At 36.6% G+C, this 24,340-nt stretch overlaps 1 protein-coding gene and 1 long non-coding RNA gene across 3 annotated transcripts in view; both read left to right on the plus strand.

The window, feature by feature from the left end:
* LOC134665869 (uncharacterized) overlaps positions 1-24,340 on the plus strand; it is a 451,632-nt gene that overhangs the window by 251,385 nt on the left and 175,907 nt on the right. The gene's annotated exons all lie outside the window — the stretch shown is intronic.
* The window catches only part of LOC134665834 (four and a half LIM domains protein 2-like), a 192,941-nt gene that overhangs the window by 54,706 nt on the left and 113,895 nt on the right, over positions 1-24,340 (plus strand). Inside the window, exon 2 of the mRNA XM_063522849.1 lies at positions 17,582-17,667. Within this exon, the coding sequence (XP_063378919.1) occupies positions 17,582-17,667 (86 nt within the window). The remainder of the gene's footprint in view (positions 1-17,581; positions 17,668-24,340) is intronic.

The raw sequence follows: 24,340 nt of genomic DNA on the forward strand, positions 1-24,340 counted from the left end.
ATAAACAATGGAACTTAAACATTGCACTTTAATTCAATATTAAAAAATCATAACTAAAAATATATAAATACCTAATTTATATCTAACGCTCGTTCTAACTTTTCATCATATATAGCATATATGCTTAAAAATATGTCCTATATCAGATAAGTATCACTTTTTCAACTTTAGAATTATCAAAACTTTTAGTGCAAAAATCCGGTCCCACTATTGAGCTATTGGGCCAACGCCAACGCCAACGAGGGACGCAGCCATGCGGTAGAATGAGATAGCAATATCACTTGCTCCCTCTAACGCATAAATGCATCCCTCGTTGGCGTTGGCGTTGGCCCAACGTGAAGAGGAGCCTTAACAGACACTGCCCGATCAGATAAAGTGTTTATTAAGTCTCTATTTTAAACTGGTTTGAATGTGAACCGCGCACCCCAAAACTCTAATTACTGATGTATAACATCACCTGTGGAAAACCGAGGGACACCGCTTAGTCCTATTCAAATAACCGGGGGAGCCGAATTCGTTCACATGCCACGGCCAGTCGGCCACCAATTACGACGTTATAGGTGTTCATCATACATAACTCTACCCGCTCCGCTCAGTCATCAGTATCCTTGCATATTGTAGTGCTTATTTTTTAATCAGCTTATAATTAACTTCAAAATAGTTAGCTCAAATCCGGTTTAGTAATAATAACAGCCAACTTGAAAAGAGCCACTATAATAAAATTACATTGTAAATACGCCTCCGAAGCGTAACTCAATGCTTAACCACAGTCACTCGATATACTGACATATCGCTGGCCCAATATTACAGGGTTCTATGTTACATTGACTATTAAATCATTAGACAACTTTGTTTTATTATATTATTTGGTACTTAAAGACAAATAAATAACTTATGAACTAAATACATCTATAAATAATACTAAATTAAAACTAACAACCCTAAATATATCTAAAATAAAATAAAGAATATAAAAACTACTCAAAGAGACCTCCCCGCGCTACCCCCGGCGCAAAGGTGCCCATGACACTCGCTGCGTTACCGCGTTGAATATTACATTTGTATTATTATTAATAGTTTAGTTTTAATGTTTAAATGTATAAGTACGAGTACATACTTAGTTGTAGACAAAACCAACCGATTAAGGGTCGGTTGCACCAAACTGTTCGTATCGTTAAAGAGTTCGCTAAATTTTTATGTATGGAAAGTTTCATAGTAAAGTCCCGGGGGGCGCCGGCTGACGTTGATCAGTCTGTCAAATGTGGTTGGTGCAACTGGCCCTTAATCTGTCAACCGGCTGAAGCATACTTTAGTTATAACATAATATGTTATTGGTGGCCGCGATACAGGCGTGCCTAGTCCGGTTACCAATGTTTATCAAATTTGTAATATTTTTTGCTGAATAAAAATTTTTACATTTTTGTTTTCATTTTTTCACATTTTCAAGATAGTTAAAATTCGACTTAATGTCACTATGACAATGTTTAAATTTCAGTACCACAAAAGTGAAACATAGAACCCTGTACCTAATACTAAGCGATATACTGATCCACTAACACATGAATGATTCACGCCGTCCACTGTCTAGTAAGATTACTTATAAAATTTCACAGCAAATATTAAACATGTTTTCTTATTCATCTTTTGTTAATCGAAAGATAATTACGATGCGTGTGATTATCGTCCGGACGGAGCAAATGAAAGGAGGTAGCGAGTTTTCTTTTCTTTTACTTAACCACTTGACCACAGTTAGCACGTGTTGAAAATGTTTTATATTTTTAAATATGATTTTTAGTTAGGTTGTACTCCGACCAAAGGCGATAAATCGAATCAGCTGGGTGAAGATCCCGTGTTTATATTACATATCAATAGCTGATCACTGGCTGTTCACGCCTTACATTTTCTAACAGAAAATGCTCGTACGCTAGAACGCTTACAGCCAACATCAAAAAATCGAAAAACGTTATCTGCCTCTCTGTCGCTCGAAAATGCAAGAGCGGCAGTAGATCCTAAGATATTGATTTGACTCGGATACCCTAAATACTACTTGATGAGTAAATAATTTAGAGCTAAGCATGATGTCATACAAACTTCCCAAGTCAAATACATAAATTGACGGAACATTAATCACACCCACAGACTTCTAGATAGCTCTATTATAAAACCTATGATTAATCTTTAGTCATTAAGCGTAGGTAGGTTTTTCGAGTGTCTATTAAAATCTTATCAAACCAATCAATATTTTTCATTTCTTACAATACCGATGATCGTAAAGATAAACATCGGATAGAACACATTTAGAGTCGGACCAAAAAAAGTCTGCAATGGATTTGATAGCCCACGCAGTGCAAGTATCATTTATACGTCATAATTTCATAGAAGTTTGACGTTTAAAATAACACTTTCACTGCGTGGGCTATCAGATCCGCTGCGGACTATTCTTGGTCTGACTCTAAAAACTCTTATGACTTGTGCCAATCCCGGCCCATATTAGGCATTCACGGTCACCGAAGTTACGTAAGGCGTATTTCGAGGAGTGATGCGATGTTTACTGATCTGATCGTTCAGGTTCAGTGACGATACGTCACACGCTGATTCCAATAGCCGCTTGTTCTTCATTTAAGAGTTTTTTTTCGCATACACCAATTTACCTGTCTAAACGAGGAATTAAAAAGGTTAGTGTACACAGGAGCTAGCAACAGATTAGGTTAATAGGTACTGAACTAAGGTGTCATTCTATATCTTGCTCTATGTAAACAAACCGATATACAGTATGGAAAGATAAGTCGGGCCCTGGAGGGAAACTACCTTAAATCCTTAAGCTGGCTCATTTTACTTAAAGGAGACATTCCTTTATTTTCAAAAAGAAACAAAACTACATTCAAAGATTTTTCTTTATTTTTCTTCAATTTGGCTTGTCTGAAAAAATCTTGAGTACTAAATATTAGATTTTATGGATATTTTGTATAACAGACGAGATTAGGTCTTACTAATGTTTCTTGGAAAAAAGTTGTCATTAACATTAACTGGATCGACTAGTAGAATAAAATTGCGTGTATTTATTTTTTTGAATTTTTAGTCGGTTCGAGTCCCGGGCGAGGCAAGCGAGTTTTAGAAAATCTTTAAATGCAGTTTTGTTTCTTTTTAAAAATAAAGTAATGTCTCCTTTAAGTAAAATGAGCCAGCTTAAAGATTTAAGGTAGTTACCCTCCAGGGCCCGACTTATCTTTCCACACTGTATATATTGAAACTGTAATTGAATGATGATTTCAGTATGGTGGTTTGTTTACATAGTTAGCAAGTTCCATAGAATGACACTTTAAATAATTTGGGCCATTGAATTTCTTTCCATTGGTCCATAAGAAAAAAAAAATCGGGGTTTGAACTCGCGTAGTGAGGATGTTAAGTGCAAACACCTTTTTTTTCTTGATTAAAGCATGAAACTTGGCACAGTTGTTCCTTATATCAAATAAAGCCGATTTCGATCGGTAGCCCGAAGGAGCCCCCCCTCTGGGGCCCGAGAGGGGGGGTCAAAGTACCGCTCCGCCCGGCTTCATTCTTAAAATTCTAACAGGCCCCGTTAAGCTAATAGGTCATATTTGGTATCAATTTCGGATAAATCAATAACGTAGAATTCATTTCTGATATAAAAAAATTGCAATTTGTAGAAAAAAATTTAAAAAAAATTAAAAAATCTAATTTTTCAAGTGTAATATTTATTTTTTATTTAGTATCAAAATTAAACTGCCTGGTTTTTCTACATATAAAAAATATGACAATAAAGCCTATTTAATGCAGATTTTAAAAACGTAACTTTTCCTTACCTTTATTAAAAGAAAATTGCATAAAAAAAATCTTATATCGTCTCGCGCGGTGAATATCTTTTTCCCGACATCGGCATCGTTATGGACAACATCCGAAGTACACACTCTGGAGACCGATTAAATGTATTGTTTGTTGTTGTAGATCCTTTATAGATCCTATTATAAAGATAGAAAAGTGTACAAATACTATTTTTTATGTGTCGTTCAGTAATAAAAGGGACCTAGGAATAAATTATCATAGAGCCTCGCGTTTGTATAGAAGCATACTCGTATTTAATTAGTGTAAACCACTCCATGGACTCCATGGTCGCTATTCTCAATGAATAAGAAGTAAACTGTAAGTATTATTAAATATTTTTATTACATTATACCACACTGTAATTTTGCGACTTGTGTATTAAAAAATACAATTCCTTCCCCCGGCACGTGAATGCGTACATTTCATCATTCACGTATATAATATATGTCAGTTTCAACCATATTCTGGCCACAGCAGGGTTGTCAGAACAGTTTGGAAACAGTCATCTGCTCCTTGCTTCCATTCCCAAGAAGACAGACTGAGCAAGTTTAAAGAGGAACTAACGTCTGACCCCCAAGCCCCAAACATATAATTCTATCCTGATAAGGCTGCTTCTGTTTCAATAGTCTATTCAAGTAAAGAATTATTTCAGGCATTTTTTTTATTATTTAGCAACGGCTTTATCAGTAAGGTATTCACTTTACAAGGCTATTTCACATATCATCATATGAAGTTATAATAAACTTTTGGCGAATGTTATTTATTAAATTTACTGATATTGCTCTATCCTGTAGGAGCTTGAATCCTTGTATCGGCCAAGCTAAAAAGGGTCTATGCTTAGATCTCACTTTTATACACCATATATTATATGGGGAACCCGGTTCAAATCCTAGAAGGCATATATTTGTGTTTATCGTGAAAGCTTGTTCCTGAATTACCTATGGATGTTTTGAGTGTATTTATCAAATACATATTATCATATATATATCATCTAGTCTTATTATCACAAGTCTTATTGAGCTTACAGTATTACAAGGTCGATCGAGAGAATGCTTGGAATACGAGTAAGACTCCTGGTGTTTCAGAGCCCGATAGAAATAAGAGTTAAATTTACCATGATGATAAGCTTCACTTATAACCACTGATATTTTAGTGAAACTCATTTCTTTAGCACTAGGTAAATCATTTTGAGACACTGTGTTGACAAAACTTCGAAGAGTTATAAGTCCTTATTTATGCCATCGCGAAATTGTGTAGAGAAACATGTTATAAGTAATGTTCCTCGTGAGGTTCCGAATACTCCAAGAACCATGAAGAGTCCGATTCATTTCATATCATGGCCCTAGTTGCAGATGCTGTAAAACAGTCATTGCAAGGTATTGATAAGCACAGTAGACATAGACGATGTAGTTATAGCAGCTAGACTAGATTCATGCGTACGAATATTTCCCCAACTACAGGATTTGTGGGCTCACGTTGACACAGTGGAAAACTCAATTATATCACATGTCACTCCATTGCATCCACAATAGGCCAGGGAATTCTATTTTTAAGCCAATAAAATTATCTATTCTGTAAGCTACTTAACTAAACTCTTTTATTTACCCTAAAAGAGTTGAAGTCTTACCCCTGTTTCGAGCATTCAGCTGAAAGGGTAGAAAAAGTGAGTTCGAAACATGGAACCTGTTCAGAGTTCAGCCATGCTACTACAAGGATCCAAGCTCTTACAAGATGGAGCAATAGCGGTGGCTAAAAGCATTCCCCTAAAATACTAAAATGAGATATTATATGTTCGGTAATAAGTGCAATATTGAAGAAGACAAGTTACACCGGGATATTGAAATGAAGAGTTGTATAATGTTATACCTGTTCAAAAGGGAGCCGTATAAATGCCTCATTACGCGCAGTGTACCGTGTGGTTGATGTTTGGGATCAGACATTAGTTCGTCGTCAAACTTGCTCAGTCCGTCTTCTTGGGAATGGAAGCAAGGAGCAGATGACTGTTTCCAAACTGTTCTGACAACCCTGCTGTGGCCAGAATATGGTTGAAACTGACATATATACGTGAATTATGAAATGTATCCATTCATGTGTCGGGGGAAGGAATTGCATTAATACACAAGACGCAACATTAAAGTGCGGTATAATGTAATAAGTAAGCAGATTAAATAATACTTATAGTTTACTTCTTATTAATAGGGAATATTACGCAAAACTCTGCGTAGGTAGCGCCACTACCACTATCTGTCAATCACTAACAATCTGGGGGTCTGCCGCGAAACAAGAAAATCGAAGTTTCGTTGTCTAATCCCTCTATCACTCTTGCATATTCGATAAAGAGGCAGATAACTTAATTTCGATTTTCGCTTTTACCGGTAGGCCCTGGTTAACAAACCGCCTTGATGCATCAACGTCATATTTTATTGTCTGTGAAAACTTGTCAAAAAACAGTTTAAGGTACAGTATGTATAAGTTAGTTTATGAATTTACTAGAGTCGGTAGTGCTGCACTTTGGCGGCAGAACATTGCAGTAATATCCCCTATTGAGAACAGCGACCATGGAGTCCATGGAGTGGTTGGCACTAACTAAATACCTACGAGTATGCTTTTATACAAACGCGAGGCTCTGTGATAATTTTTTCCAAGGTCCCTTTTTTCACTGAACGACACAATAGAAAATATTTGTACGCTTTTCTATCTTTATCTATCTACAACAATAAACAATACTTTTAATCGGTCTCCAGAGTGTGTACTTCGGATGTTGTCTATATCGATTCCGATGTCGGTAAAAAGATATTCACCGGCGCGAGACGATATAAGTTTTTTTTTATGCAATTTCCTCTTAATGAAGATATGTAAAAGTTATGTTTTTAAAATCTGCATTAAATAGGCTTTATCATCATATTTTTTCAATGTAGAAAAACCAGGCAGTTTAATTCTGACAATAAATAAGAAACAAAAATTAAACTTGAAAAATTAGATATTTTGAGTTTTTTTTATTTTTTTCTACAAATTGCTAATTTTTTATACCAGAAATGAATTCTACGTTATTGATTTATCCGAAATTGATACCAAATATGACCTATTAGCTAAACGGGGCCTGTTAGAATTTTAAGAATGAAGCCGGGCGAGCGGTACGTTGACCCCCCCCCTCTCCGGCCCCAGAGGGGGGGCTCCTTCGGGCTACCGATCGAAATCGGCTTGGTTTGATATAAGGAACAACTGTGCCAAGTTTCATGCTTTAATCAAGAAAAAAAAGGTTCGACCTTTTTTTGTCACTTAGAACCCTAGCTAGCGACCTCCAGACTGTAAGTCGTACGCTTTTACCGCTAATAAACGACTAACGCTTTTTGTACCGTAAAATGGGGTGAGTTGGGACAAATCCGAAGTTCAAACCTCAATAAAAGTTTATTTTTATATGTGGCACGTTGATTTATATACCTTCTTGAAAAGTGTTCCGGTGGTATGAACTTTAGTTTTTCAATGATAATCTGTCGTTTCATTTCATAGGTTCAACGATAAACACAAAATAGTAGGAAATCCCAGCTAACCCCGTACCCCCGTAGTCGGGGTTAGGGGAGATAGTAATTGAGTGAGATGGGACAATTGCTAGAATTGATACAATATTACAATAGCTTGGCTTCTCAAGAGAATAATGTATTTTATTTACGTAACAATGTGATAACTCTGGTCTAAAAATGAATGGTGTTTAGCAAAAATGTGTCAACCCACATTAATTTTGCAATAAAATGTCAACTTTAAGCGTCATTTTTTGAGTTGACATCTTATTGATTCATGTGGGTTGACACAATATTGCTAAACACCATCCAAATACCATCGCACCTACCATCCCTCCACACCCCATTCATAACCCAACTGCCCTCGTAATCGAATCCCTACTCACCCCATTTTACGGTAGGTGTTCTTCCACTATTTATACAAATTACTCGCACAAGTTCCTGATATAAGATCTAATCTGAAGACCGATTAGTCAAAGATCAAGTAACTACTTGACAGCTTTGTTTGCCAAATAAAAGCCAATGATGTAAGATGTAAGTATAGGACGACGTCCGCCCACGCAGAGGTACCCGCTAGGTTATAGCCGTTATAAGTTCACAATACGATTAGAACTTGTCAATGCAAACTGAAACAGTTTATATCCTCCTGAGACCTAAAAGCAATTGTCTTGTTTTTGAAATTGGAACCATTACTTACACAATAAAAGTTCAAAATAGATTTAGGAATATGTACAAAAAATTGTACAGTCAACGGTAAAAATATGGGTGTAGACAACTTACTCAAAAATATGTCCCATAGTTCTTAATTCACTGACATAAGAGTTATGGGACATATTTTTGAAATGATTTGTACACCCATATTTTTACCGTTGACTGTACGCAGGGACTTAGAAGGTTAAGGCATTACGTTAACTACACTTGGGAGGAATTTTAACTGGTCATTTTCAAAGCACATATCATTGCGAAGTGACCCGTGGTCATTGCTTTTGGGGGTAGTCGATCGTATTTACCGCTGATCCAGAATAAGTATAGAGTAGGGGTATAATATCTCGGGTGCTTAGATATAAATATACAGTTAGTTATTTAATTTTTAATAAACAGTAACGTCTGTAAATGATGCCATTAAGCTTAGAATAAATTTACTTTTTACAGTTAGTTATTTATTTATTTATTTATTTTAGTTAGTTAGTTATTTTATTTTACATATTAAAGGGACTTCCTTTTATAGCGCAATTTGCAATGACTATTAATAATTTAATAATGGCTACGTTCCTAATTCTCAGGCTTAGTAAGTACCTCCTATCAATTAACAGCCAATAAAATTACGAACTTACAAATGCCTTGTTTATATTTACATTTAGGAATAAAGCTTTTATAAAAGAATCTAGAGCATTTTTCTCTCGGTTCTGAAAAGACTAAACAAATTTTAATTGGGAACCAACAATTTGGCGCATTCGTAATACAAAAAGAAATGTGCAGTACCTACAGACGAAAATAATATGCTGTTAAAAAAGCATTCTATGAAAATAAGATCTATATTATTATTTTATTCTATGGATCGATGAGGTCCAGAAAGACCTGTATGACATGACATCCAAGCAGCTAAATGGCATCAGGTCACACAGGACAGGAACGAATGGCGAAATCTATGTAGTGTCGGAGGCCAAGATCAACTTGGGGTCGCCGAGCCAGCGAAGTGAGTTGTAATGGCTCCTCTACATGATGGGCCAACGCCGGGCGCTCCAAGGGACGCAGCCATGCGGCAGAATGAGATAGCAATATCACTTGCTCCCTCTAACGCATAAATGCGTCCCTTGGAGTGGCCGGCGTTGGCTCATCGTGTAGAGGAGCCATAAGACTTGTACCTAAGTATGAAAATAATCAAATGGCTGTCAAAGTAACGGAACACGCGCTGGCATAATATAAGAATTAATTTCGCTTCCATTTACTACGCATCGATGAACTGCCAATTTTGGCATTTAATTAACAGCGATGTGCCGGTCTTTTAATTTGTGACAACATTTTTCCCCTTAGTTTCGGTATCGGCGCCCGTCACTTCATCATTGTGCGTTCAGGTGGATATATTGATAACGGTGGCCTGTTTTCAGGGGATGCGCTATTATAAACTGTCATACAAACGAGTTTATTCAGAGTAAAAAGTGTCAAGCTCACAGTATAATGATAAAACAAAATAAGTGTCTGTAATACATTTTTATTCACGGTGCATGTTTTATTTATTATTTAATATCGGAACTACTTTGAAAAAAACTAGTATCTTGTTGTGTCAATCCAAAGAAAAATGTGGTATTTATGTATGGGATGCACACAGTTATTGCCTTTCGACTTTGAGTAGCAGTGTGAGATAAGAGATTTTTTCAAAGTAGTGATAGTGATGATATGTGTCCTTCGCCTTCCGAATCCATTATCAGATGCGATGCGACATTCCATTGTTTAATAAGGTAAAGTCAATGTGGCTCATTCCGTCATAGGGGCTATTCCCTCCGTCCACGAGCGTATTATATTTCTTTGATTTTCAATCGTAGGAAAAAAACCATTTGCTTTTGATAGCTTTTAGTTTCAAAAGCAATCGCTGCTTTATCTATAAAATTATCAATTGTGTTCGTTATTCGAGAAAAACGCTAGTGGACGGAAAAATGAAAACAGGCAGCTTATATGCATACGAAAATATTAAGTTCAAAAACATACTTGTACCTACTTAACCAGCCATAGCCTTAACCTAGCCCTTGAACGTCCTCGTCCCGCGTAGGAACAAAGAAACAATTGTTGGAATTGGTGAAGGTCAGAATTTACAGAAAACGTACAAAGTTCGTAGTAACAAGCCGGAAAATGGGCCCCAAACGGAAATAGATACTGGGTAAACATGTTACATAAGTTGAGTTCTTGTGTAATAATCAAGTTACAATTATAGTTAAGTAGGTAACTTCTTTACATAATTTTAATAAAGACAGCGCATTTACCCTAACCGCATTTAACCACTCGTGTGCTTAGACACGGAGCCGTGCGTGTGAATTTAAATCTATTGTTTTAAATGTCAAGGTCACTTTTTCAATGATTATATTTGACAGGCCGCATACGAGGGATTGATCGGTCTAGGTCAGTGGTTCCTAAAGTTAACTGGGCTCCAACCCACCTACAAAAACTTTAACTGCCTAATTCGGGACCAGCCTCTGGCCTTAACATAATTGGTAACACTCAGATATACTAGTACTAATAGCTTCAGTGCCCACTCAATATTCGCTCGTGACCCACCAATGGGTCGCGACCCATAGTAAAGTTTGAGAAATGCTGGTCTAGGTATTTTCAGTGGTCCTCGGCAAAAAACAAATAAACAATGAATCGAATTGGTATGAAGTTTTGTCGTATACGTATAATCGTTTTTGGAAAAGACTGTCATGTCATAGATTCGATGTTTGTAAAAGTTTATTTATATGTACCTATAGTAAATTTAGTTGATTGAGTGGTTACCGGCTCGATTTTGAAAATGTATTAGATCTCTACTAGACCTCAACAAGTTACGATATGGACAATTGTGTACTACGATGCGACCGCGCAGGCCGCGGCGGAGGCGGAGTGCTGCTCGCCGCGCGTGCGCCCTTCACCCTGCGCCGATTGGACTGCGGCGCTCGACCCGAGGACGAGATCATCTGCGCGCTCGTCACTAAGGGACACTGCCGATTTATACTATGCGTGTTGTACTTAGCGCCGCGCATACACGAAACTAATTACCTTTCAGCATTTCAATGTTTGGAAAAAATTTTAACTGAATTTTCCTACCCAACCGTTATAGTTGGTGATTTTAATTTGTATTCCGCCTCAGTCAGCATAAGAAATGCATTTGAAAGTTTTATTTGTCACTGTAACTTAGTACAATATAACAGCATTTTTAATAGTCATAACCGGTTATTGGACCTAGTGCTAGCAAATAAAACCACTCAAGTGACGGTTACTGAGGCTGTCGCGGGTTTGGTCTCGACCGAGCAGCACCATAATCCTCTTAATATCGAAATGTCAGTTTCTACCCTATTTAGTAATCGTGTTACCAATAGCGTCATAGACGATACCCGAGCCCAAGAGAGAAACTACCGGAAAGCAAATTATCCTCTTCTGTATGAAAATATTGCTAACTCGGATTGGACTATAATGCGGGATATGTTCGATGTAAATGATTGCACTCAATGTTTCTATAGTATTCTGGACAAGTATTTTAATGAATGCATACCCTTTAAGCGGCCCATAAAAAATAAGCCCAACCAGCAGTACCCCGAGTGGTTTTCTCGCGACCTTATTCATTTAAATAAATTAAAAAACGAGTACCATAAGTTATATAAGCAAACTGGGAACCAATTGTATTATGCTTTTTTCACTTATTACCGTAAATTAGTACATACTAAAACCGAAACTGATAAGCGTTCATACATTAACAACTTACAAGTAAATATCGTGAGGGATCCTTCATCGTTTTGGTCATACATAAAGCGACAGCGTAAATGTAACCTTCCAGCAACATTCAGCAACATGTCAGCACAAGAGGTCGCGGACTCCTTCGCCGACTTCTTCAAAAGCGTATTCTTACAGAATGTCCCCAAACTCGATGCGTTTGCGGCCTCAGAGGCTGCCACAGCCGAATCACCAATGTCCAGCACCCGACATGTCACAATTGATGACATTAGTGACGTGGATATCCGAACGGCCATAAACCGCTTGCGACCCAAGCATACTCAAGGTCCAGATGGAATACCACAATTCATTATTAAGGACTGTCGTGAAGCACTTATCCAACCACTGAAATATATATTTAACCTAGCATTGAAAAATAGGACATACCCCACGGTTTGGAAAACAACTAAAGTTCTTCCAATACATAAATCAGGATCCAAATCCGATGTCCGCAACTATAGGCCGATTGCCGTGCTATCGGTCTTCGGGAAAGTATTCGAAGCCATAATTTACGCCAAAGTCTATAAGCAGCTGAATGGGTGGTTCTGTGACGAGCAGCATGGATTTCTACCGAAGCGCTCAACTACATCAAATCTTCTTAATATCGTTTCCATCATATCGAATAACCTTGACCAACGGAGGCAAGTAGACACAGCTTACTTTGACTTCCAGAAAGCTTTTGATAAAGTTGATAACGATGTGTTGCTAAAAAAGCTATCTGCTGCAGGTTTTGGTACTTATCTACTTGAGTTCGTAGCTAGTTACCTCTCGGAACGACAGCAATATGTTCAGTATGAAGGCGCGCGATCTACTCCGTTTTTGGTAACATCGGGGATCGGGCAGGGAAGTAGTCTCGGGCCCCTTCTGTTTTTAATTCTCCTGAACGACCTACCGACAGCACTAAGTCATTCATCGTGCCTCTTATTCGCGGACGACCTAAAATTGGCTATGCCAATTAACAGCAATCGAGACTTTTCCCTACTGCAACTTGACATAGACAAAGTTTGTACCTGGGCGCGTGACAATGGCTTATTCCTTAACAATGACAAATGCTCGGTTATCACATACACGCGAGCTCGACTCCCTATAACCCATCCTTACGTCATAGAGGGCAAGCCTTTGAAACGCGTCAATGAAATTAAAGACTTAGGAACGTGGTTTGATACTCAGCTCACATTTAATAACCACATTACAATAACCTGTAACGAAGCCCGCAGATGCCTGGGATTCGTCATGCGTCAAGCGAAGCTATTCAATAATAAGCTTGCTATGACTGTACTCTATAACGCCTTCGTTCGAAGTAAACTCGAAACAAACGCAGTTATTTGGAGTCCCCATGAAAAACAGTACACGGTTCTAATAGAAAAAGTTCAAAAATCATTCATAAGGTTCCTCTATAAGAAGTTATATGGCTTTTATCCCCTTCTTTATCCCACCCTATTCGTTTTAGGTATGGTAGATTATATATCCTTAGAGTCACGTAGAAATATGTACCTAATAAAATATTTTTTTCAATTAATTCGGGGACAAGTAACAAACCCACCATTGTTACTACAAATAAGCCTGCGGGTTCCCCGTCTCTCCGCGAAACAGCTACGGCCCCGTAGCCGTGGTCTCTTTGCTGTACCTCCAGGTCGGACGCGCCTGCTTGCTACGTCCCCTCTTCACCAGGCTTTAACGTTGCTTAACAACATCTTGGACAGCGACAATGACCTAGATATTTTTTTCACGACGGAGTCTAAATTTCTAGGCGCATCAAATCGGTACATCGAATCAATCGTTACCACTAGCTCCATTACCTAATATGCTATAATAATTATTCGCTGGAAATATTTGACATTGCTTATGTACGACTGACTTAATTTTAATAAATTGCCCATATTGTACTCATCTGCTTGACTTTACCCGAATTTGTATTTTTATGACTTTGTACTATAATTGTAATTCCTCGATTCATTTTTATCCATGACATTTAATTAATTATTGCAATTCCTTGATTTATTTATATACATGACATTTAATTAATTATTGCAATCCCACAGTTTAATTATCCTTCAATGACATTTAATCAATTATTTTACTCCCTTGATCTCTTTTATGTAATAACGTCATACTCCTAATGTAATGTCAGTAATGTGTTATAGATTTAAATCGAATGTAGTTAGGTACTTATAATATATTCACTCATTTATTCGAATAATGCATGTTGCTAGCTATTAAGTAATGTAATACCAATTAGCACGTAAGGTTGAACTGTAAGTGTTAATTGTATGCAACAAATAAACAATAAACAACAATTTAAAGATATTTGTAAGATACGTAGGCAACTCTGAAAGTTCTTAGAAAAGGCTACTTAGAGATCATATAACAAAAAGAGGCATATTATTTATGAAAATATAACTCTTTATACTTTTTTTTGAGGTATATGCAATATGATCGTTATCTGTGTTTCAGGATTGATGGCAATTTGGAAATTGTACGTCGAGCGTTATTCCAATTTCGACCTAAGAATTTTTTCGTATTACTATTTATAACGATTTTCATTGTGGGCTCAGCCAACAACAGAGTTACAGTAGGCTTCAGTTATAGTTTCATAATGAAGCCTAGTTCTTGTACGTCTATTTATTTTTTAAATTACACATTTAATCGCTTTTGTAGTTATTCAACGGGTGATCATAGAGAAGCATGTCATTCAAGAGTGACGTCAAAAGTTTACATCGCACATATGTGCGGTTAATAAAAAATACTGGCAAAAATTGTATATCAGTAGTTTTTGATATCCCTCAGTATTCATATGACACTGTTAAAAAAAATTTTCTTAAATTATTTTGTGTCAAAAAAGCTTGAATCCCGATGGGTACCTCATGAATTTCATACAAAACCTCCGAGGACCTAAAATCGCCATACAAAAAAGGCAATGGAAGAATGAGCTGTGTGCGCTTCAGGGTAATCCTATCCAAATGAAAATTTGTACGCGCGGTCAAAAAGAGATGAAGCACGCATTAAAATAAAGAGTAACGTCCTAATTACTTCAGCTTTGTCTATTCTAAGCACTTTCAGTTTGCCCCTCGTAAATATGTCAAATTTGACGTTTCCGCGATTCTGGAGGTGCTCTTGAACGATTTCGACAAGATAGATATGTCAAATTTGACATTTCCGCGATTCTGGAGGTCCTCTTGAACGATTTCGACAAGTTATGACTTAGATATCCAAGTCACATCTAGTCGATATCTAAAGTAAATCTAGTTGATCTCTATATCGTTTCTAGATCTTGTGATTATCTCGTTTCCCGAATACGCGTGTATATCACTAGAGCTTTTGTTCCGGAAAACGCATTGTAAAATTGATATGATATTAAACTTAACAAAATAATTATTACCTACCTATTCATTTGTTATAAACTTATAAAGACAGAGAAATGTTAATTACATCGCCACGTGCATCATTGTCGTTGTAGTAAATGGTTTTATCTATTACCGTAAAAGAGTAATCGTATTCTTAATTTACTCGAATTGTACTTGTAACTAGTTTGAATTCATATTTACCTATATTACTATTGATATTGATTGTTGTTGTGTCTTCAATAACGTACTCGTAAAACTATACAGTAAGATAACGCTGTTAGTGTATAAACATGATTAAATGAATAAATATAATACAGTCGAAAGTATTTATTTATGACCAATTTCATACCTTGTCACATGCAGTAACTTCAATATGAAAGTCGTTAGAGACCTCATACTGTTGTCACTGTGACAACTTACAAAATGGGTCATAAATTAAAACTTTCGCCTGTACATGTATCCAATCAAACACATACTGTTATATTTGTTTGTAATATATACAATACTTTAGATAGTATCCAACACAGCGGCTAAAACAGTAAACTCGTGGTAATTTGTTCTGCTACTCGGCGGTAGATGGCGCTGCTTGTACCAAAAAGTTAACATCGTAGTTTCGTTTTTCATGCAGTACAGCGTTATCTAGTAGGATATCTCGATACTAAGTTTGAAATAAACTTCTTCAATACTACATTCTGTCTTTCTAGATGGAGTAAGAAGAGAAAAACTAATAATACCTTGGTTTACAAAACAGTTAATAAATAATAATAATGAATAATTGTTTGCAGCTATGTTTACCGGTAAATAAAAAAATCTTAACTTTTCAAATAAATACATAAGAATAGGTAAGTATGAAAGGAAGAAGAATAGGAATATACCCATATTAAATACGTTTTCTTTATTTTAAAGGTACCTTTATTTTATACATTATCTTTATCATATGACTTTCTATTTATTTAAATAAGAAAAAACATACAAATCTATGTAATCGGATTTTTAATTTAAATGTTTTACAAATCTAAGAAGTGTTTTTTGGTGTCTTCCTCTCAGTTTGTTTAACATTTATATGTAGAGTACCTACACTACCCTTGTTTGAAAAAGTCAAACATTCTCGAAGCAGCATAATCGGGCGTTAACAACCCCGCAATCAAATAAAACGCTGTAACAAGCAACCCCGTGCAATTTGACACACCATTTAACATTTACAAAGCACACACGTCTGTTTGTCTGACCATAAACGTCCACGCCCTTAGCTCAGCCCATTACCACCCTGCAAATAACCAGCGTACCTTGACCTTCCGAGACTCCTATACAACGCTCGAAACTATAGTGATAGGGTATGATACTGAATTCCGATGGATCTGGATAAACTGGACTAGAAACTCCGTACCTATTGGCAGGTGACCACTCTCTCGATTGAATCGTTAAAGTTCTAGGTATGTGGGTTTATTCCGCCATAGGACCCGGAGGGGGACTCTCGTTTACACAGAATTTGTTGAGTTTTTCGTAACGGAAATGTCCCGGAAATAGAGATTCTGAAAATACCAAGCAACCAAGTCCTTCTCCTGATAAACGACTAAATATTCGACAGAAAATATTGACAAAACGAATTAATATGTTTACTAAAACTATGCAAATTTAATAAAGGATGCAATGAACTGGAGAAGCGCTATTTTAAAATTCGCATATAGAGTCAAAAGGTACATAGCGAAAAGAAACAAAATGAAGAGGCGAAGAGAATCAGTCGCATTAGTGTACAGGAAAACAACCAAATTTCTGTCAACAAACACAGGATTTCTAATGAGGAAAATGTCAAACAGGAGATATCGATTGTTGACAAGAACACAGGACGGCGTCGACGAAAGGGTAGACCACAATCAAAACAAACAAGAGACAATCGATGATAAGGACTTCGGGGAAAGAGAATTAGATTACTATCTTGGAGTCAACACAAAAGAGACTTTCTGGAGAGATCCAGAAGGAAAAGAACAGATTAGAAAAGACTTCCTTTTATATCACTGTGGGGTGACAGAAGAAGACTACGAAAAGCTTTACAAGAAAACAGTTTTAAAACCGTCTTACGTGATACAACCGAGACTGAAGCAAGTGCCTTTTAGGATTCATAGAAAAAAGCGTAACAACCAAATTAAAAGAGAGGGAGAGTCGTGGTGTGAGAAAACGGGCATTTTTAAGCTTTTTGGTAATAGAAGGGACAGTGAGATTTCTACTTCAGATAGCTACAGCGAATGCGAGTCCGGCGAAGACGTCAGAGGGGCTGGAACAAAGAACGACGTATTTGCCAACGATATGACTAAGAGCTTGAGTGCTCTAAATCTGGGAGACAATGAGGTCTGTTAGGATTAACAAAGCCATTATTATGTTGTAAAGGCAGTGACTAAAATTTGATTTCTTTGTCCACAGGGTGTTCGGATAAAGGAGGTGTCGGAAGGGCGGCCCTGCGACAACTGCCCAGAGTTATGCCCGGGATTCATTCCTCATGCTTGGAGGTAAGTACCCTTTTCAACTAGATTATTATGGCAAAGCCAGAAGGTATGCTATTGAGCTGATTGTGACGCTTGAGGTGTTTCAATCGATAAGACAGGTTACATACGTACATATTTAACGTGTTAATAAATATAAGTAGGTAAATTATATTAAAGAGAAACACAGTAGCCGGGTATTTTTACACGACAGTATTTCGCTGTTGCTGTTGGCGAAATCGGTCAGGAGAGCATCATCATCATCATATGTATCTACGAGTAAAATGTACTCACGTACTAGATACATGTAAAAGATGTTGTTTTTTGTTGTCTATGCCTCTATCTCCTTGTTTATAGAGGAAGTAAACACTGTCGATCCGTGATGTCCATGTGACCTAGGCCGGGAAATTTATGTAAATGGCCAATGCATAGATGCATACAAATTGCTTGAGCATGATTGGTAAATTACCTCAGTTGTCGGTACCCAGTTGTAAACAAAGCCACAACTGACAATCGATTTTATAAATGAGACATTTATCTTAGAGCTGAATTGTTTTGACGAGGATTTCCGATATGGGTTAATAGCAATATTCATCACTATTGCACTTTTTTCGTAACGGCTACCATAGGCGCCTGCGTTACATTATTAAAACTTTGTTATATCAGTGCGAATGTCACTAGCTAAAGAGTAGCTATTTTTGTTATTAAAACTCGGGAAGTTTCCTATAAAGTGACGAAATGGGTGAAAAAATCACGGATCTAAGATACGAACGGAGGACAACAGTTTAAATACTTCTTCTTTCTTCCTTCTTCTTCTTTTTTCTTTTTTCTTTTTTTCTTTTCTTGCGGTTAAAGTTGCAGAAAAAACATAGTACGGCATTTTTCCTAGCTCAGCTCATTACAATTAATACGTGCAAGAAAATAGATACCTATGTGTTAATAATAAGTTACATAAATAATAGATAGGTATTCAATGACACACGACTGTTCACATTGTGCATCCCTTAAAACTACATAATGAAACAATTAAATAGTGTTTGCTTTATATTATTCTGTACGTGTCTTTAACGTTTGTCAATCAGAACTCATTTCGTTATCACTCAGACTGACCGGACCGGGTCAACACTAATGATAACTTATCAAGCTTTCATTTTGGACCTACTTTAGAAATATTTAGTTGAATAGTAGGTATACTTAGTTATGTTATGAGTATTAATTATGACGGGGTCCCTTACAATTATTTATTTTCAGTCTCTGAATAATGCATTGCAATGCAATACAATGCATGTACTAACAGTAAATATTAATAACCCTTTACCAGGCTAAGGGATATATATTTCCCACATACGGCACTTCAAACATGTGTTCTGTTTTAGACGAGTAAGACTGACATTCTATTGTCATTTTTGAAATGTGTTAAAGGGTTAAAGGAGGAGTATACCTAAAAACTGACGATCACTGTGTGAGTGGTCTGTGGATCACTGTTAAGCAACTTCAGTTGTAGACCATTCGGTGACTACTGCAGCACTCAGCAGCATTACTGTTGCAATGTTACTGCTGCAGCGTTTACGCGGACGATAACACTCTCAATTTCCATCTTTAGACTTATAATTGCTTATATATCAAAGGGCATATCGTCCGAAGGCGGAAATTAGAATTAGAACTCGCTGCATACTAAACGCTTACTTATACAGTCATAGCATAGTCGCACAGTCCATTTCAGATACGTTTGTGCTATACATATGACACGCGTTCGAAATCAATAAACACGAGGAAAATAATCAGCCTTGTGTCTAAGAGGCATAAGGTCACAACAAGCCGCTCAGGCGCTGGACGAAATTTATTCGCCACTGTCACACCAGCCTGCGCACGCGACGCACGCATTGATAAAACATCCGACACAATACAGAACCAAGTCCAGCTCTAAACAATCAATTATAAACCTAGTGGCATTGCCATTAAGGTCGAGACTTCAACAAGTCAGCTTCCACTGAGTGCACTTTATAAACATGTGTCTCTCATTGAAGCAATTAGAGTGGGCCGAAGTATGCCGCCGCGTATTGGGCGACAAGGAGCCGACGACAAAAAAGTTCCAGAAATTCCCTTCTAGGGAAAGGAATTTTGCTGTGAGAAGAAAAAAGACAAACAATAACAACACGAGGTTTCACGAGCACTGCGAGGATTGTGCGAGGGTCGCCGAGCGAGAGAACAGGAGATGAAAATCTGTGGAAGTGATAGAAATAGGAGGTGAAAATTATGGAAGTGATTATGATTAACGTGGAACTGTAGCAGCTACGGATATGACGTTATGTTATTAATCAGTGATATTATTGCTCATCGTAGTTTATCAATATAATAGTAGATTATTACTGTTTGTGACGTTGTATGGTACATGAAATAGGACATATTGGTGTTTTATGGACCTAAATGAATGAAGCTTATAAGGATCAACTCTGGGTCAAAAGTTGTCACTCCGCCTATTGCTGGTCGGCTGATAAAATTAGTTACGTATTATTATCTTAAAACAAAAACATTGGCAATGAATATATATATATAGTAGGTAGAATTTTGTATTTAAATAATACCTACTGACTGGTTGTAAAAACTGGTATATCCAGCCGGTTTAAAATATATCTTATCGACTTGAAAAATGTATATAAAAGACTGTTTAACGTGTAGTTATTCATATTTTAAATATTGTTCGTAAAATGTTGTAATAAAAATTGTAACGCTAATATTTTTTGTATCTTTTTGCTATAACGTCAATGTGGCGAAGAATTTATTATTTTACTGGTTAAAACTTGGTTAGGTATTATATAAGAAGGATAAACGACATGTGACCTAATATAAATAGATATAGGGCAGTAAAAAATATAATAACTTAATTTATGTTCGACCCACACCAATCATAATCCTTTTAAACAGGAACAAGCAAATCCTAATCGTTTTAAATGTGTAATTATTTTGCTGGGTAAATTTTAAATAGACTTATTTAAACACGTTTTTACAATAATTAGTATACATAAGTATCGGGCAAAAAGTAAATGCTTATCTGACATCAACTATTCCCGTTTTGCTCAATAAACATTGAGAAGCATTGGAAAGTATACCGATGCCGTGCTAACGAACAAGTGTGGTATTTCTTACTCTCGCCGCGTTATTGCTTGCTATCTCCTGTGTTGTGACATTGAATGTATGAAGGTTTCATTCCGCACTTCGTGTTCTTTCGTGTTCCCTGGTCAAATCTCCCGGACTCCCTCTATGTACATTCTCGGCGAGAGGTCGTAATTATTTGAGGTCGAAACGCGCTCATTTTCTATTAGAAGAGAGAAGTAGAGAAGTCACCGTTTAGTAGGATTCACGGACAGACAGCAAAAGGTACAGTAAGTATTGATACAACCATGTCCTCTTGCGCCAAATAGGTACATGTAACTTTAGCCTTTCAATAAGTACCTAAGTATGTACCGATAATTAATCGTACATTACTAAAATGAGTGCGATTAGCAAAATATTTACTTACCTACTCTTTTGTGTTATGACGTAACTATAGCGCTATTTTTAATAAAGTCATGCATTTTGTTTAGATAGGTAGGTATCTAACTGTATTGCCTGATATATGTACAAACGATTACAATAATATGTTCCGCGACTTCTTTTAATGATGATTGATTTATTTATTTATTAAAATACATACTAGTTAGGTACCAAATACAAATACCGGGTGTGCCCTGTAACATGAGCAAATGATTAAAACATAGATTGGACTCCTCAAACGGTGACACTTTTGTTCAACAACTTTAAAAAATTATGAAGTATTTAGACTCCCTATTTTTCATACTAAATAAATATTATTTTCAATGGACGCCATCGCCATGCCATATCATTTTGATTGACGTGGCTTGTCACGCCTTAAACATAACAAAATTCGCAATACATTGCATCTTGGAATAAACTTTAAAGTGTATTAAAAATCAAACCACAAGTTATTTTCAAAAGTCGCTGAACAAATGTTGGTCAGTATGATGAGGAGTAGGTACAGCCTACAATTAAATTTTTTGCTCGTATTACAGGCCACACCCGGTATATCAATGGAATTAAATAATATAAACATGATATATAAATGATGTTTGATGGGACTCAGTTCCATAACAAAACTTCATCTACATCGGTTCTGAGAACAACCATACAATAGGGATATAAAGAGTTCGCATTTATAATATTTATTAGAGATTCAAAAATTAAACCTATAATATCGTTATTTATACTATAGTCACTAACGTGTATTATGTATCTGCTTAACAACCAATATTCTCAATGTAAGAGGCAATTATCCCACCCTTTTCTAGGCAAAGCAATAAATAGCGTCGTTATTAGGAACCCCTAAATGTGTCGCCGGCGACGGTCCGTTAGAACGGTCATTAGGGGTCTATAAACGAGCCAGCACGATGGCGTTTGTACCCAATTAGTGTAATGAGCTGATAAAGCTCATTTAAAAATGAGACTGACATGAACAGGAATGCAAAGTAGTAGGTAGCTAAAATAAAATAGCTATTAGAAGTAGGTATACAAAATAAAAAGTGATCAAGGCCTACATCTATGTACAGCGCCCAGTTATGTTTGACTTTATCCACGTGATAAAATAAGTATCACTTTTGAACTCACACGATTGAAAGAGATGGACACGATCTTTATCACTATGTCACGTAGACAAAATACGACCATATCCGTAACAGGACTGAATCAAATCAATGTCTTTAGCTTCTGTGGCTGACTTACTTTAAAATAACGCAAATCAAAATATTAAATATAAAGAATAGTCATAGTTACAATAGGAATAGGCATACATATACATACGACTATTTTCTTTGATGATAGTTCTGTAATACCTGAAATGCCTTTAGAAAGCATATATTATTAAAATAACAACAGCAGCAGCGACTACGTTTTGTTTGCGTCATTTGACTGATACCTATTAAAAATTTAAGTGACAGTTATTTATAATTAACTGAAATTGGTTACGTACATAACAAAAGTAAATACACAGGTAAACTAAATATAAAAACATGGATTATTTTTAATGGAAATATCGATGAGAACTTGCCTTAGAGTCCCTCAATCCTATCCTATCGCATCGATCGCATATGGTTTTGTCTTGTAGTTTCGTTTATTGGAAGAGTCCCGAAGAGTTGTTGTAAGCTCTTCAGACCCCGCCTACAAATTTTTGTACATAATGTACAATCAATTTTGAAATTTAATTGGGTAACAAATATGTAGGTCCAAATTTCTGGGTCTCAGGAGGGTAAAGCAAGTTATCCAAAAAATGATACGGTAACGTTACTAACGTTTCGTCTATATATATCTAGCACTCGATTAAATTGTAAACGACCGACTTCTTTATTGGCATCACGTTACCTACTTCGTTAAAAAGTACGAGCTCTATTTATACTGCTGGTCTGGTTAAAGTAAATTGAGATGATGAGAATTGATGAGTCGCTACAAATTCCAGTAGAGAACACGAACAGGGAACGTGTGGATAACTAATCCACAAAATAATGGGATTACAAAGTTACTGGTAATTGTACCCACGTGACCGTAATTGCCCAAATATGGGGCATAATCTATGAAAAGGGACCTTATGGTCGATGGCGCTTACGCTGCACAGCGTCGCGCGGCATTGTATTTATATCGGAGCATCGTTAATAATGGCGTTAGCGCCATTGCCAATAAGGTCATCATATACATAAGTAACGTCATATTATTATATTCGCGCTGCATCTCCTTAAATTATTTTATAGAAAGTAACCCAGCCATATTTGCGAAAATACGATTACCCAGTGTACGCTGCAGGCTTTACAAGTTGCACTACAAAACAAAGCTGTTATTCTTCTTTTCAAATCAATGGTAGATACTTTATTACTGAGATATACCGGATTATATTAGAATTTTTCGCCTTGTCCTTATCGCACTAGTTTTAGGAGCCGCTTCCGTTAGCGAGACGGGTATAGTTATTTACAACTCGGCTCCTGTTTCGTCTTAAACGTTAAAATTATCACAATTCTCCTAGGTGTCCCCTTTCTATATTAAGAACCTTATTGTACAGTTACCATCAAATATATCGGAGCGGCCAAGGAGTTCACAAATATGTAACTATCGCCTCTATTATATCAATATCATGATTCATGCTGCCGTATTCGAACTTCAAGATATTCACAAGAGACGCCACGTACTAGATCCATTCTAGATACGTTATAGTTTAGATATCAACTAGTTCTCTTTTGCAGCGCAATTCGGGCAACCAATGTCACTTTTACGTTAGATAGAGTAAGATATCTATTAGATGTGAATTGGATCTCTAAGTCATATCCTGTGGAAATCGTTCAAGAGTATCTCCAGAAACGCGCAAATGTCAAATTTGACAGGTTAGATCTTAAACATCGTTATCGTATCTTGGTGATGTCTAAAAGATGTCTAATAGATGTCTATTTCAAAATCCGAATCGGGCCCGTAGTGTTAATATATTTGAGCACCTCCCGCCCGCTTGGATATATCTGATGGCGACTGCATGTATGTTTCGTATACGGCGTATACCTACATATATACGTATAGCTACGGTATTGATGTCAACAATATTTATTGTTGATAAATTATCTCAAAACACGTCTTGTGCTTTGATAAGAAACGGATATTATGTTTCTGGTAT

Source organism: Cydia fagiglandana, chromosome 7, assembly GCF_963556715.1.
Source record: "Cydia fagiglandana chromosome 7, ilCydFagi1.1, whole genome shotgun sequence".
Taxonomy (NCBI): domain Eukaryota; kingdom Metazoa; phylum Arthropoda; class Insecta; order Lepidoptera; family Tortricidae; genus Cydia; species Cydia fagiglandana.